Source organism: Enhydra lutris, unplaced genomic scaffold (genome assembly GCF_002288905.1).
Source record: "Enhydra lutris kenyoni isolate GAN:26980312 unplaced genomic scaffold, ASM228890v2 scaffoldscaffold15, whole genome shotgun sequence".
NCBI lineage: Eukaryota > Metazoa > Chordata > Mammalia > Carnivora > Mustelidae > Enhydra > Enhydra lutris.
The window spans coordinates 34474556-34492295 of NW_019154099.1; the positions used below are offsets into that span (position 1 = coordinate 34474556).

Sequence of the window (17740 nt, forward strand, 5' to 3'; positions counted from 1 at the left end):
TCTGCCTCTGCCTCATCCTCCCCCCAGCTTGTGCTTCCTCTCTCTCTCTCTCTCTCTCTCTCCCGCGCGCACGCGCTCACTCTCTCAAATAAATACAGTCTTAAAGAATTTTTTTAAAGATTTATTCTTCTTTCAAAAAAAAAGAAAGTATGAACTTTCAGGAAATTCCTTTCCCCTCCAGTGATAGAATAAAGTGTCATCAGTAACACAAATAGAAAACTACACGTTACCTTTTCTCTTAAGAAAGACCAAAGGATCAGAGGAATAAACTTAATCACCATCCCTTATTCAACCCCAATAAATGCAGGACCACATTCTTTATAAATGTTTGCCACTCCTGATATGAAAATAAGAAGAAAAGATTAATCATAGTACCTCTGGGTGGCAAATCCATATCCCCTGATGTTAGTCCTATCAAGTTAGGCCTTTGTGCGTGCACTCTATGTCTATACATAGGTCTGGAAGTGTTTGTTATGCTTGGGGCTTCAGGATTGTAGCCATCTGTGTCATATGTATCTGGTAATACAAAAACTGTAATTAAAAAACAATTATAAAACACCACTTGGTAATTTTTGAATATTGATAAAAGAAAAAGTAAATTATATAACATTACTAATACAGAGCTAACATGCTACATGTATTAAAAGGAAAATTTAGTTTTATAAAAATAAAAAGTTAAATAGAAAATATAACAGTAAAAGAAATTTTATATATATATGTATATATAATACATGTAACTACAATATATATACAGATATACACACATACATAAAACTTAGTCTTTTAAAAATCCAAGGGACTTATATTTAATATACATCCCCCATGCCTACACTTTATTCTATATGATTTTACTAAAAAAAATAAACCTAATAGAGCTAGTCACTCTCTAGACATTTTTAAATTCCTTATCTAAAACTGCTCTAAACCCTCACTACATTATGAATATAAAGAGGGGCAAAACTGCACCTGCAGTAAAAAGAGAGGGTGGAGCAGGAGGAGGCTGGTGATGAATGCCAGTTGTTACTACAGTAGGAACAGAACTGGTTGCAGAGTTTGGGGGAGCATCCATGCCAGATGGCTGCAAAGGAGGAAGAGGAGGTGGTGGTCCTGTCAAAACCAAAGAATAAGAAATATCATCTGAAAGCAAACAAATAAAATAAGTTATTGTATATCCAAACATGATATTCTCATTTATCAGCAAAATTATAGTATCTATAAACTCAAATTCTTATAACTATATTAGTTTTCTAGGGTAAAATATCCTTCTACTGTATTCCAAAACAGGTTTGTCTTAAGCTATAAAGAACTACTGAGAGCTGGGATTCATCGGGGATGTGCTAAGTCAGGGCCCCTCCAAACCACAGTAAACCATAGGTTTGGCAACACCTGCAAAGTGTGGGTCTATTCTGAATAAGAGTATCTTGCCCTTGGTTTCTAGCAGGCATCTTTAGGATTATTTCAGGTATTTTTAACAAAAGCAAGCATCAAACTATTAACTTCTAAAAAGGCTATGAATGGATAGATAATGGGTACTGGCAAACAAATATATTTACTTACCTGTGACAGGTGGTAGGCTGGGTGGTAATGGGCCTGGCGGAGGCACTGGGGGTCTCAGATTCACAGGTGGAGGTGTAAGAATTGGTGGAGGTGGGGGAAGTCCAGGAGGAGGTGGTCCTTCAACAACTGGCGGCTGTGCTGGGAAAGGCAGCATGCCAGGAAGATTCACATCTTCTACAACTACAGGGTCACTTCCATGGTCAAAAGGGCACATGTCTCCTCTCATACAGAAACCCTTTTCTGTAAGCAAGAATAATTAGAAACATGGAAAGTGTCAGATAAATAAATTTTCTGTAAGTTAACAAAGGTAAGATATTTAAAAAAGAAGAGTATTTTTAATATTGGGCCAGTATAACTAACCATAACACAAGAGCTAATTTCCAGTAACATAAAATACTTATGATGTAAATATAGCTAACAAACACATTAAAAAATATATCCACAAATTAAAATGAGTATACCTAGCTAGCAAGCGGGCATAAAACTTTTATATACTTTGTCATTAGAGAAATTCCTTTATTTTTCATTTCCTTTATTTAAATTTCACTTAAAACTCTGAGAATAATGCAACTATAACTTTAGTGCAATTTACAAACTTTTTACAGTAAAACTTTGAGAGTCTTCATTTATAAAATTCTTATAGGTGATATTCACATTTCTAGGTTCTAATTACATGCCAATAACCATTTATTTCTAAAGAAGTGAGTTTTGTCAAGAATGTTTCAGTAGCAGATTCCCAGATAACAACTCAGTAGATACTACTCTTGTTTGATAAACTCCAAAAATATATTAAGACTTATGTGTAAAGAAGCACTGTCTTTAGACTGATATACAATAGTCAATAGTGACTAATAGAGGTTTAAATAATACTGAAGAATTCAAAAAGTGCCTAAGACTAACTTACCACCATTAACTGGGCTGTCCATGAATAGCTGTGCAACCTAAACTTACAGAATTTAGTTAACTGGAAATACTAGTTCAGTACTTCAGAAAACAGTAAAGACTTACCATCATAGTCTCTACACCTTTTCTTTGGCATTGGTGGTCTTACATAGGAGTTATGGTCCACTTGGTCCTCATGAAATTCAGACCAACTTTCGGTAGTGTTATTACCATGATGGGTAGGAGCAATTACTGTAATAGTGCTGCTCAAAGTAGGTACAGGGTAGTGACCAGATGAAATATTTGGTACCGAAGAGACAGGAGTATAATTGTTTTCTAGTGGATCTGTTCTATCCAGGTCATATTTAGGTTTTACTAGATCCCTTTCTGCAACAAAATATAAATAACTTATAAAACTATATTAAAAAAGTCACAGATATACAAAATAGTGGTATTTTTGCTAAACACAGAGAAAACGTTCACATTGTACACAAGCCTCCTTTTCTTTAAAAACTACTAAACAAATACACAATGTTCCAAGATAAGCTAATTTTTTTTTCAATATGACCTGAAGTATAAAATCACACAAAATTTGCTGTACTTAATGAGCTTTCTCTCCTTGGAGTGCTGTTTATAGAAAAGAGATTTTTTATTCTCTTCAGTGCAATCTTAGTATGCGTAACTTCAGCCCACAAAACAAAATATACAATAAAGTACTGTTATTTTTTCTGTGATGAACATTTGAGTTGTAATTCACCTAAAGATCCCAGCATGGGTTTTTAAATAAATAGTATACACTATTTATAATATTAGTAGTGAAAAACTATTTATTGAAGATGGAAACAGATGAGCCAAGAGAAAGGAAAAGGACTTCACACTAAACATGAAAAAAAACATTAACTGGGGGGCACCTGGGTGGCTCAGTGGGTTAAAGCCTCTGCCTTCAGCTCGGGTCATGATCCCAGGGTCCTAGGATCGAGCCCCGCATTGGGCTCTCTGCTCAGCGGGGAGTCTGCTTCCCCCTCTCTCTCTCTGCCTGCCTCTCTGCCTACTTGTGATCTGTCTGTCAAATAAATAAATAAAATCTTTAAAACAAAACAAAACAAAACAAAACAAAACATTAACTGGGCTATATATGGTCCCAAGGAGAGAGAAAAGGAATTAAGGAGATTAGTTAAGTGAAGCAATGTGCAGAAAAGCCCTAGTATACCTAGATCACAGAAAGGGAAAACGCCAGGGCAACAGTCAAAGTATAAAGCATATACAAAGGCCATAAATATTATTTCCCAAAGACTAAAGTTGACTGTACAGTAAAGGCTAAAAGAGTAGCAAAATTCTAAGTTTGAGTAAAGGTATTTTACTTGAAAGTGTTTTAGTTGTTTTATTGCCTCCAGTATCTTCCTTTCAATAACACACACTGGAAAATAAAATGTTGGAAATGACATGCTCTTGCAAATATATTCACCTGAAATGAGAATTTTAACTGTTTTCCTGATTTTAAAATATAAGTCTTATATAATAAACTGAACATATTTATACAATGAATTTTATCTGTGTATATACATGTGAAACCAAACATAACCAAAATTATATACATAGATATTCATCACCCCCCAAAATATCCTTGCACTCCTTGATAATTCTCCACCCTTTACTCCATCCCAGGCAACCAAGGATTGTTTCCTGTCACCAGAGATTAGTTTGTATTTTCTAAAACTTTATATGTATGTATATTCTTTTTTGTCTGGCTTCTTTCACTCAGCATTATTATTTTGAGATTCATCCTTTTATGACATATACCAAAAGTTCCATTCTTTTCTTCCACTGTATGGATCCATCAGTTTGACATCTGGGTTGTTTCTAGTTTCTGTCTATTTCAAAGGAAGGTACCATGATCATTTGCGTACAGTCTTTGTGTGGAAATACACTTTTGTTTCTCTTAAATAAATAGGTTGGAGTTGGGATGGTTGGGTCACGTGGTAGGTGTAGATTTAAATTTAAGATACTGTGAAAGTGTTTTCCAGAGAATTTCAGTTTACCTCTATCCTTACCAGTATTAGATAAAGTCAGCCTTTTTACTTTTAGTCATTACAATGGGCATGCAGTGGTGATTCACTGTGGTTTTAATTAGCATTAAATAAAATTTTTAAAGGAATTTTTTTAAAAAACGTTCACTTAGACCACAAAATACATCACAATAGAAAAATGAAGACAACGCTGACAAAAATTAAAACCATTTTTAAAATCCTCAAATATAGCTTATTCACAAAAGAAGAATGCTAATCAGAACACACATATATGTGGATTATTTACCCCGGCTTCGTGTTCTGCTTCTGCTTCTAGTCCTGCTTCTATCCCTATCCCGGTCACGAAGCCTCTCTTTACTCCAACTTCGACTCCGACTCCTGCTGTAACTGCGACTTCGGCCTCGTCTTCTATTGTACCGGTCTCTATATGAATCTCTTCGAGGAGGGTTTCGATCATAATCTCTTTTGCGAGAACGATCATCTTTTTTCCTCTCATCACGACTTCTAAAGAAATAATGATCACTTTTAGGAAAATAAGTGGATACAGAAAAAACTCATTAAATGCAAAAGTCACATTTAATTTCTGTAAACATCATGATTCTTTATTCCACCACATATTTAGGAAACTCAAATTGAAAAACTGAACATGATCTGCTCAAGAACTCTAAAACCCCTTTAAAGGGAAAAAAAACTGTCAAAGTCTCAATCTTTACCCTTATACACAAAGACATCTATACATTTAGGATCAGTATATGCCATCTCCTAGCACACGGTGTCCTGTACACACATAACCTCATAAAGGCATGTGGCCCACCTATTGCCCACACTAAATGCTTCTGAAATCTTAATGGGAAAAATAATTTATTCACACTAAAGGGAAACTTCATGCAAAAAAGTTCTCACATTAAGATTTCACTGGAGGGGTGCCTGGATGGCTCAGTGGGTTAAAGCCTCTGCCTTCAGCTCAGGTCATGATCTCAGGGTCCTGGGATCAAGCCCCGCATCGTGCTCTCTGCTCAGCAGGGAGCCCACTTCCTCCTATCTCTCTGCCTGCCCCTCTGCCTACTTGTGATCTCTGTCTGTCAAATAAATAAATAAAATCTTGAGGAAAAAAAAAAAAGATTTCACTGGAATTTGAAGTTAGAAATAAATACCATAATAATTTTTTTAAGCACTATTCCAGATCTCACTTCCAGGACCTACGAATCTGACATAGATATTCTTTGTAAGAAAGGAACTAAGTTACACTTTCCTAGAGCAACAGAACAGATATTACTTGCCCCTAGGTGAAAGATAATCAAGTCTAAGCATTCATATAAAAGATATCCAATGTCTAAACACTGAACATGGTTCAACCAATCAATCACCTATTTTCTCTGTATCGGGAACTTGACTGGGGAGGACTATGATTTAGCCTTCTGGAAAACTTCTTCTCTCGCTCTTCCTCCTTTGTGATCTGATATACAAAGAAAAATATGCATTAAGTTTAGCAAATTATTCCTTGCTATATTACTATTTCAATGATTTAATTGACATGAAAATACAGACATGAAATTATTCTTTTCTAAAAGCATTAAAAAAAATTTCTAAGTACAATCACTTAATTTAACCACAGAAGAAAGGCTTACTGAAAGTTAAAGTGAATGCTAAAGAAACTCAGAAATGTTTATCTTAGATAATAGTGGTGGGAAAACACTTAGGCCAATGTCCTCATTTTAACGTTATTAGTAGAAAGTCAATTTTAATTCTTTCGAAATTTCAACACACACTCTTGTTTTGGTTCCACAGATTTGGCCTGGCACCAAACACATTAGGAAATATAGCAGAATGCATTAGAACTAACAAAGTCAGAAAAAGAGATATAAGAGAAAATGATACGTAAGATCAAATAGCTCTCCAGTTCTCAACAGTATGGCAGCTATATATTCCTCTTTCCCACAAGGGGCCTCCATTCGTATTATATTATTAATAGAAAGCAGCCCTGGAAAACATTCCCTTTATCAGTGCTACTTTTCTGAGGCCAGAATTTTCCATGCAATACTGTCCAGAACACTGATTATATAGGACATTAACAGGTGTTACTAGAAAAAAAAAGATTTAGAGGATAAACAAATACAGGAAATACTGAACATGTGGCTTCTGTAAATATGACAGGACTCAAGATTTTGCACTTTTAATAAGAACTCTAAGACAATCTGATGCAGGCAGTCTGCAGGATAATATAACAGTGTCCCACTTTATGCCAGCTGTTCCAATACCCCTCCGGGTAAAAGCCTCTTATTGTCAGAAGTGTCCAATGTTGGGTGATAAATTAAATGGAAATCCTATCAATAGGCCAAACTCTGAGAAGCACTGCTTAAAAGCCTTCTTTCTTTCTTTTTAACAGTCTTTTTGTTCTTATAAATACTTTCATTCTCCTTTTCCCACCCATTTCGACCCTTTCCCACCCAAAAAAAAAAAAAAAAAAACCAAAAACAAAAACAGGGTACAATGCACCTTTTCCCTTCTACTTGCTTCAACACACACTCGCGAGTAATTTATGTTGAGAGATCATCATATTCCACAGTACATGCTCAACTGGGAACTTTTACTATACCCACGGTATTTTAAATCCAGGTTGTCATCTGACATTTTGACAGTTCTGAAAGATCAGGGATAAATATCCTTCACAATTGGTCAAGAAAACTGTGGAGAAATATTATTATGTCAATAGACGTAGGACTAAGGTTTTTGCCACTAACTCATTTTGGGGATAGACTTCTTACTGCTTCTCAAATCAAGAGAAGACTGCTTAAGATTATCTAAGAATTAAAATATGATTTGAAACAGCAAAAATCTAGAACTAACCCACCAAACTTCCATTGGTGAGCAAAACTTAAATAAATTATTGTGCATCTCTATGTGGTATAAGCAGTGTGCCAGCACCACAGCCACTCTTCCTTTCTTCCTTATTAACAGAACAGAACCCCTACTGTTAGGTATGAAATACGCACAAAATTATTTCTGGTTTCCCTTACACAGAGAAGAGGTGTTTTATGTGCACGTCTGTGTAACTATATACATGTACATGTGTGTAAATATGTTCAGATACAGAAATAAAAATATATTTGAGAATTACTATGTAAAGTTATACATATATTTATATTATTACATAATAAACATTACTTACATAATCTGTAAAGAAAAAAAAGAGTATGAGGGGAAAAACCCAATCACATCTTCCATCACACCAACAATCTCTCAACAATAATAGGAACTGCCATTTATTGAGAATATACTATGTGCTACACACTATGCCAAGTGCTTTAGAGACAACATTTTATTATTCCTCAAAAAAAACCCTATATATTTCCATTTCACAGCTAAGCAGACTAAGGCTTGGAAAAGTAACATTTCCAAGCTCATAAAGCACTGACTGATAAAGCAAAAATTTAACCAAGATTTATTTGACCTAAAGCAAGACTAACTGCAGAAATATATCAGCTTAACTATCAATTAGTTTTGCTCGAACTTACAATCTTTAAACATCAAATTGAGAAGATCTGAATTTTTATGATTATTAAGCAAGAACAATTAAGCAATCTTGTATAAAAGGTAAACTCTTCAAAATCTCTTAAAGGATGAAGTCATGCCCACTGCCCTGTGAAGGTCTTTATACATGACTACCTTAAAAACAGTCCCCTACAAAATGCAGGCAGGACAGAGCAAATTAGTCTAGTGTTAATCTAATTATTCTCACAGAACACAGATAATGAAAGTCCACAGATAGAAGATACTATGCAGAAAACAGTTAAAAAGCAAGCCTGAGACTGTTATCTTTAGAAAGGCCTGCTTCTTATAAGGTAGGCTCTAGGCTGGTATCTGTGAACTTTGATTTCTGGAGGGTTCCCATCATTCCCTGACAATAATAGCTCACCATATGCCTGAATTGTATCACTGATATGGCTCTAAGCTGAACACATGCTTTCCTCCGGGAAATCGCAATTTTAGTACATAGTAGGCAGAAGGTGCATCTGTGACCAGCCGCAAATAAAAACCCTGGACACTGAGTCTCTAATGAGCTTCCCTTGTTCAAATGTGTTGAAACTACTTGTTACGTGCATCCTTTGTGACTCTCCTAGGAGAAGTCTCTGGAAGCTTACGTCTGTTTTCCCCCAGACTGTGCAACACCTACTTTTTCTTTTTGCTGATTCTGATGTAAGAAGTCACAGCCTTGAGTATGACTAAGCGCTAAGTGCTATGACTGCTCCTACGGATGATCCCTGAGGACCCTTGACACAAATACAGAAAGTAAAACTCAGTTTAATGATTCCTTATATTTTTAAAGAGCATCTAAGGTTTAACACACAAATCCTCACCTCTTCTTTTTTAATATCTTTTTCTTGGTGCTGAAAAAATTCTACCTTTAAGCTTCCTGATGATGGCTGCTCTGGAGGAGGTAGGTAACTCTTTGTATTCACAGCATCAAAAAGCTTTTCCACAAATATCTGTGTCTCTAAAAACAAAAACCAAGACCAAAAAAATGTAGATTAAAGACACTTATTAAGATTGAATCCTCCTCTTCTACACATCAGAGTTCAATATGATGAAGTATATACTGACTTTTATAACTCTGGAAATATACTAAGACCAATAGCTTCCCAACCAGTGAGTCATGACACAAATCTTACGGTAATATTAATCCATTCAAATTCAGGGTAGTGGAACTAAGATGGCCAGAGCTTCTGGGCCAGTCACTTCCAGCCATTACTAGACTCTGACCCTGCACCCAGAGTGCTGAACATAAATATTATTAACTAGACAGTAACAAAATGAAAAACGTTAGAAGCAGTATCAAGCTAACATTCCAAGTAGTTTCTTAAGCAACACGATCTTTAAATAAACAAGCATTCATTTACTTAATCCTTTAAGGAAAAATACCAGCTTGCTTTAAGAAAGAGAATAAAGATATTAATGAAAAAGGTTTTCATTATAAATAAGCTATAATCAGTAATAATACTGTTTATTCAACTTTGTTACAATTAGAGTCTATTCTCTTATTGAGTTCCTTTAATATTATGGTAAATCTCGCTTTAAAGGATTTATTAAAATATAGTATTTTTAAACTAAAGATGTTACCTTTTTGAAGAAATACATCCAGTTGATCAATACATAATGCCTTTAACTCTTTCTCACTTTTGTCTTTCTTTACCAAAGCGAGAACATATTTTGCTAGGGCTGAAGGATCTGCATCACAACTGAAGAAAAAAAAGCAATATTGAAGGAAATTTAGCCATAAACAATTGCACATTCTAAAAATTCCAGTTACAGACTTAGTTGTATGATAAACAGTTAAGTGGATTAATATATGTAAAAAGCAGCTACCCATGGAAGGCAATAAAGAAATGTTAAGTTCTCCCTTATAGTAATATATTTTATATTACATACATGGCCACTACTCTGTATCCTTCCACATTTGGACTAATATATGTATTAAACGCAGTAGGCTTTATTATTACTAAAAAGAGAAGTTATAACACAGTACCATCAAAAACTATTAGCATGGAAAGAATAAAAATGCAAAAAGCGCCCTTGCCTTACCTCCACCCCAAGAATTAGCTAGAAAACCCAGACAGAGAGGGCACTAAAAGAAAACCTGAAAACATACTACAGGTTTAGAAACAGACCCAAATAAATAAATGTATGAATTTTGATTTTATAAAGGTAGCATCCAAGTCAATGAACAAGGGATGAATTACACAATAAACGATATTGAGACAAGTTGATAGTTATCTATTTAAAAACTAAGTTGGTTCCATAACTGATTCCATACACCATAATAAATCTAAAACTGAAAAACATGAAACCACTAAAGTATTAGGAAAAAAAACAAGAAAGTTATTTTATAACTTTGAGTAATGAAGATTTTTCTGAGTAATGACAGAAATCTATGAGAATGATTTGATTACAACAACAACAAAAAAAAAAGGCAACAACTTTGGAATGAAAGAGTCAAAAGACAAATAAAAAAAGCTTCCCATTCCAAAAGGTGAATTCTCCTAATATGTAGCTCCTATCAGTAAGACCAAAACCGTAAGAGAAAGAAAACAAATAATATAGACGCTAAACAGAAAAATAAGTCTAAATGAGTAAAAATACACCCTCATCCATAAGAGAAATTCAAACTTAAGCTATACTGAAATATAATTTTTCAGTTATATAGCTGGCAAATGTAAAGGTATGAAAATATATTCTGGAGGTAAGACTATGGGGATACAAGCAGTTTTCAAACACTGTGGCTGCTGTGAGGAGACTGGTAGCCCCTAAGGAATGGTAGCATACAATCCCAAGTGCAAATGACCTAGCAATTCTACTTCTCTGAAGTTACTTTACAGACATACTTACATATACAAAGTGACACATACACAAGTCTCATTGGCACATTCATTGCAAAATAAGAAATGTGCAAAATGTCCATTTACAGAGGACTGGAAAAAGAAATTATACTAATCTACACTAAAGAATGAATACAGCAAAAAGACACAAAAAAGAATGAGGACGTGTTCCTGTCACAGAAATTCTCCTTATAATTTGTTATGTTTAAAAAGCAAGGTTGAGAAAACTGGTCATCATGTTACCATTTGTGTGGGGGGAAGAGAAAAAACTATGTATTTGGACTGGCTTATGTTTGAATAATAAATATATGGAAGTAAAAAAACATTACTGGTTTTTGTTTTGTTTTTTTTTTTGGATGGGGGGAGACAGTGGGGACTAACTGAAGGAGGAACAGAGTGAGGCAATAAAGTTTTTGATGCCTGAGCCATGCCCATCCTGACAAAAAGCCAAATTAATTGTTTTTCGACGAAGCTAAAATTGTTACCCATTTAATTAATGATCACTTTATAAGTTAGGTTAAATAAGAATAAAATAGTAGCAATAGCCCAACACTAATATCTTCCGAACACCTACTTTGTGCCATGAACTGTACATACTGTATTCAGCTCTATTCTGTAACAGTTCTACAAAAGAACAGCAGTAACGTATGTCACTGAATCAAACAGTACATCTTTTAAAAGATAATGAAGAGCTTTGATTGCACAGTAAAAAACACCTATAGAAAAACCTGACTGCAAGTGAATCAACAGACATAATTCAAACCGTTTGTGTTTTGCTTTGTTGTTTTATAAAGGCTACACAGATGAGTCTAATACAGCATCAGAATTGACAACTACTCTATTAAGGAACTAATATAGCATTTATCCTATGTTCTAAGACTTCCTAATTTACATTACTGTGGTCATTAAGTACGCCTGCCAATTCTTCACTCCTCCCTTTTAAGGCAGAGCCTGATTGCCCACCCTTTGAGAGTAGGCTCAATTTAGGGACTTGCTTCTAAACAGAACAGCAGAAGTGAGGGTGTCTACCTTCAGAGACTAGGACTAGAAAGTATTGTGGCATCATCCTTGCTCTCACTCTGGAATCACTTCTAGGGAAAACAGCTGCTATGTTCCAAGGACAGTTAAGCAGCCTTATGGAGAGTACCATGTGGCAATGAAATGAGGACTCTAGTCAACAGAGCACGGAGGTCTCTTTCCAGTAGCCAAATGTGAATGAGCTTGGAAGTGAATTCTACAGTCACCGTGGAACCTTGAGAAGACCGCAGAACTGATCTACAGCTTAACTGCAATCTCATGATTCAGAGCCAGAAATACTTAGCTAACCTGCTTCCAAATTCCTGACGCAGGGATGATAAGTATCATGAGGTGGTAAATGTCTGCTGTGTTAATGAATTAAGTTGAAGGGTAATTTGTCAGTAATCATACTTTTCTCATAGATCTATTTACATGTATTTACAACGATTTGAAATGGGCTATTACTCAAACAAGAAGCAAGAAAAAATTCCATTTTAATGGTACATGAAAGATTTTTTTTTTTTTTTTTTTGTCAGAGAGAGAGGGAGAGAGAGAGCAAGCACAGGCAGACAGAATGGCAGGCAGAGACAGAGGGAGAAGCAGGCTCCCCGCCAAGCAAGGAGCCTGATGTGGGACTCGATCCCAGGACTCTGGGATCATGACCTGAGCCGAAGGCAGCTGCTTAACCAACTGAGCCACCCAGGCGTCCCTACATGAAAGATTTTTAAGGACTTTTTCTTTGAAATTCTTTTTTCAATATACAATGAACATTTAAAAAAAATAGACAAAACGATTTATGACTTTTTATGTTTTATCACAATGAGTATAGAAATACATCGGTGATGAAATAAGCCCAAAGAAATGGGACATATATAACCTTATGATGCATTTACAGATATACTCATACCCACCAACTCAGTAATACTGCATGAGAAATAATGAAACAATGCCTATTCATGTTAGGTAACCTGAATAAGCACAACTAAAAACTAGGCAACAAGATAAACATATTCAAATAATTGAAAAATCAATGTGAAACATAATACTACCACTGTGTTATACTGTTTTATTGCAACTGCTGTTAATGAACAAATTTACAGTCTCCACATTGAGTCCAAATGCTATAGTTTAACCCAACATTGGTCTTACTGTTGTGGTGAATTTTCAACTTAAAAATGACTTTTCTAATGACTTAACTGTGACTTTACATTTCTCTTAACTAAACAAATCTATTCCATTGCCACTCCATTACTTTTCTAAATAGGACAGGTTGAGCCAAATAAAATTTTAGCAGTTAAAAACACAGGCGCACCTGGGTGGCTCAGTCAGTTAAGTGTCTACCTTCAGCTCATGTCATGACTTCAGGGTCCTGGGATTGAGCCCCATGTTGGTTCCCTGCTCAGCAGAGAGTCTGCTTCTCCCTCTCCCTCTGCCACTCCCCACCGTTTGAACTCTCTAATAAATAAAATCTTTTTAAAAAATGTATTAAAAGACCTTTGTGATTTCTGTAATTATTACGGTTTATAGACCAGTTTTATAAAACAGTAAGACAAAATCATTCCTGAACAATCACTGCTCAACGTCTTTTATAGGAAGCTATTGAACTGAATAAAAAACCAATAAAATCACAACTACAGCAAATCAACTACTATACACAAAAATTCTAAATCCTTGAAACAGTCTGAAAGGGCAAATTACTTCTTAAAATTGGTTAAATTACAAATTATATAGTAGAAACAAGGTCTATACACATTTAATGCCAAAATGGGTAGATTTACATTTGAGAGGCAATTTTTCTTAAATCCTATAGTCATTTCCTATTCAATTTTTTTTTTAAAAAGATACGTACATGTAAATTGCAGCTAAGTAGAAGACTATCTGAACTACAGAGGTTTAATAATATGCCATGTTATAAATCAAGGAGAAAGGGCAAAATACATGTTCTCTTTTCCATGTTTTAATTAAAAGTGCCAATGCTACTTCATCTGAACACCCAACAACATGCTATGTAAAATTAATGCAGTAAAAATGTTTAAATTACTTAATCAAAAGAAAATTATATTAAGATAGTAAGGGGTTATTTAAAAAAAAAAAAGTCTCCATGGCAAGCAAGACTGTTCATGTGGTACTTGATGGCACCAGTTGCCATTGTTGATGATAAGTTTGCAGTTTCAATGAACAGATCTTGTCAGAGCTAGACTCTACCCTGTACTATGTTACTAGTATTCTAGAAACAGTGAAAGAAAAGTGGAACTGAAATCTTTCAGATCAGAGAGAAGGGACAGATTTTGAAAATGTTGAGGTACAAAGAGCACTGAGTGACAGGTTTCATCCTTATCTTAGCAAACAGGCTGAATTCCCACTGATTCTATATTCCATAAGGACTTCTCAATCCAGCAAGTACATAATCTGCTAAAAAAGCATCAAACCAACCACACAGTGCTCCAACTCCAATTACTCCTGTGTCTGTGTCTGTGTGTGTTGGGGGATTGAGAAGGTTGGGTGGGCAAAACACAAAACTAACTACAGAATAAGGCAGGCGTGAGACACGACTTGCCAACAGCATTTGTGAAAGGTGGGTTGGAGAAGGAGCAACTAAGTATTTCAGTATGTCAAATGAGATAAAGGGTGAAATGGTTGGGGGGAAACTTAAATCATAAAGATGCAATTTAAAAAAGATAACAGTATTATGTTTTGTCTCCCATCCCAATCCCATCTTATTTCATTTTTCCCTCCCTTCCCCTCCAGAACCCCGCCCTTCCTCTCCAATTCCTCATTTTGAGAGATCATATAATTGCTTTTCTCTGAGTGACTTGCTTCGCTCAGCATAATACCCTCTAGTTCCATCCACATCGTCACAAATGGCAAGATTTCACTTCTTTTGATGGCTGCATAGTATTCCATTGTATATATATACCACATCTTCTTTATCCATTCATCTGTTGACGGACATCTAGGTTCTTTCCATAGTTTGGCTATTGTGGGCACTGCTGCTATGCTGCTATAAACATTCAGGTGCACATGTCCCTTGGGATCCCTACATTTTTTATCTTCAGGGTAAATGCCCAGTAATGTGATTGCTGGGTCATAGGGTAGCTCTATTTTCAACTTTTTGAGGAACCTCCATACTGTTTTCCGAAGTGGCTGCACCAGCTTGCATTCCCACCAACAATGTAAGAGGGGGGTTCCCCTTTCCCCCCATCCTCGCCAACACCTGTCGGCTGCTGGGGGGGAGGAGAGGGATGAGGTGGCTGGGTGATGGACACTGGAGAGGATATGTGCTATGATGAGTACTCTGAACTGTGTGAGACTGATGATTCACAGACCTGTACCCCTGGCGCAAATAATACATTATATGTTAATTTAAAAAGAACACAGCACTAAAGAGGAAGCAGTGCAGCTCCCCAAGCCTTAAAGACAGCCACAGCTTTCACTTCACTTTTACAAATACATGAGCAAACCCAAACAGATTCCCAGAAAATGACCAGAATGGTAAATGGATAGCATTATCAGAGAGCTTACTAGGGATTCTTAGCCTGGAAAATTGAAATGTCAGAGAGAACTTGGTAGATTTTCAAATAATTGAAGGACTATCATAAGAAAGATTACACTTATTCAATACATCCTCCATGGGATATAATTAGAGCCAGTAAGTAGAAGCAACAGATTTTGGCTTAAAATAGAGATGAACTTTTTTAATAATCAGAGGCCTCCCAAAGGCAGAATAAACTGCCTGAAACAAAGTGCATTTTCCATCATTAGAATGATTTCAAGCATAGGCTGAACAGCCCCTGACAGATAGGCACTGGATTGAATAGTAAATCCCTCACAAACCTGAAAGAGAATAACCCTTAGGTTTAATTTTGTTTTTGGAATATTTTGCAAATATATGAAATATAAGACAATATAGTATTCTTTTCAATTAATTTGTAAGTATTAGCAATAAAAAAATTTAAGTGACCTGGCACTACAGATATATATATAAGAGTTTATATATGTACTACATAAGAGTTTATACCAAAATCCAAAAACAGAACTTCTTACACACATATGTAGCCTCTGGGCCTAACACAATACCTAAGAAGACAGAAAATATATACAAATCTATCCCACTAGATCAATAGCTCACTTTTATCAAGGACCCTTTCTTTTTCATCTTCATGAAGGTTAAGTACTGAGAATAAAATAGTTGGTTATCTTCCAAATATTACCTTCATCTTTCAAAAATATTTAACAAGCACCTACTATGTAAGGCACTGTTCTAGATCCTAAGGATTCAACTTCAAAAATAATTTAAGTTCCTGTCCTCACAGAATTTACACTGGGGCTGCTGAAACTCCAGTGGAGGAGACAAAATATGTACATAGATACATACAACATATTGTCACGTGCAAGTGCACTGAGGAAAAATAATGTAAAGCATGAAGATAAAATATAGAGTAAAAGGAATGAAGGGAAGGAAGGAGGAAAGAAATGGAAAGAGGAGAAAGAATGAATGAATATATTTAAGATCATCAGGGAAGAACCTTGAAATAACATTTAAACAGGGATCAGAATTTAAACAGGGATCAAAATGGAATACAAGCAAGCTTCGGGCTAGCTGGAAAAAGAACCACCCAGGCCAAAGGAGCCCTAAAGAAAAGGTCTGAAGTAGATGCCTACTTATACATGAAGCACAGGAGTCCAGTGGGATGGAGAAAACAGAGTATTCATGAACAGCTGGATTTCTAATCTCTCACCTCTAAAGATTTAAAATCAAATGCTCAATGAGCTTTAACAAATTAAGTGTGCAGATCACTATGAAATCATTCAAATCAATGCTTTTAAAGGCAAAAAAAAAGTAAAATTTAAGCAATCTCTGAATTTGTGTTAAGGATATAGTAATAATAATGAAACACATTCGCAGGGGTAACCATCTAGGAAGGTCATTCTTTTCCTAAAGTATCTGAGGAGGGATGTACATACACTAAGAATGTTGGAGAAGCCAAACCAGTGCAGAAAATCAAATGTTATAATAAAAATAAAATTTCCCAAAAGCACTGACATGAATCAAATCACTCCTAGATATAAAGATTATAACTAATCTTCCTAACACACTCTTCATATTAGCTTTTAATTTTAATTTAGGACTTTCAAAATAGTAATGACAAGGAAAACAAAAAAGCTAGCCTTCCAGTACATTCTTTCAAGAAGAAGTTTGTTTTGTTTTGCTCAAGTTTCTTGGAGGCTTTAGAAATTCTGTGGAAGATAAGTTAAGGAATTTAACCCAAGCTTCCATTTTTGGTAATCTTGAGAAGGTGTAGCTGGAGGTGGCAGTGGAAATTAAAAATTAAATTTGAATATGTTAACTCAGTAACTTTAGAACACGGATATACACCCACATCTGTTCCTACCAAATTTTCACTTTATATTCAAGAAAAATATCTAATTTGCATCAAAGTCATAGTTCTATTATTCTGTACTTAGGATTATTCTTTTAAAAATCCAAATCCCATTACAACAAATATAATACAAACACTGAAAAATTCGATTGCCATAGTTTATTATAAAGTTTCATTCAATTCAAATAAGGAGGCAACAACAGATTATTTGCATGTAGTAATTAGCTACAGCAAAGGTTATTCATTAAGAATTATCACACCCATTTCATTCTACAAAATAAAATCACGACCACAAAATAAGCATATCTTAACATGATCCATCCATGAGCATCATACAAATCACTTCTTATCACTGCAAACACTTACTACAATACATGTAATTACAACACTGAAAACTATTCACTCAGGTCTTTCATTCCCTATATTAGTCCCAAGAAATAGCAGCAATGTCTTCTTTTCCTGAGAACAGTAGTCCTCAAACATTTTGGTCTCGAGATCGATT

The 17740-nt window shown here is 35.2% G+C and overlaps 1 protein-coding gene across 13 annotated transcripts in view; it reads right to left on the reverse strand.

The window, feature by feature from the left end:
• The window catches only part of LOC111146969 (RNA binding motif protein 26), a 79896-nt gene that overhangs the window by 39415 nt on the left and 22741 nt on the right, over positions 1-17740 (reverse strand). For 3 of the 13 annotated variants that reach the window (XM_022502766.1, XM_022502765.1, XM_022502760.1), the window contains exons 2-9: positions 9585-9703; positions 8825-8961; positions 5834-5922; positions 4753-4970; positions 2566-2826; positions 1558-1797; positions 967-1107; positions 376-516 (exon numbers count right to left, since the gene is read on the reverse strand). In XM_022502766.1, the coding sequence (XP_022358474.1) occupies positions 376-516; positions 967-1107; positions 1558-1797; positions 2566-2826; positions 4753-4970; positions 5834-5922; positions 8825-8961; positions 9585-9703 (1346 nt within the window). Of the gene's footprint in view, positions 1-375; positions 532-966; positions 1138-1557; positions 1798-2565; positions 2827-4752; positions 4989-5833; positions 5923-8824; positions 8962-9584; positions 9704-17740 lie in introns of all 13 variants that reach the window. The other 10 variants (XM_022502753.1, XM_022502763.1, XM_022502752.1 and 7 more) reach the window with 7 other exon arrangements.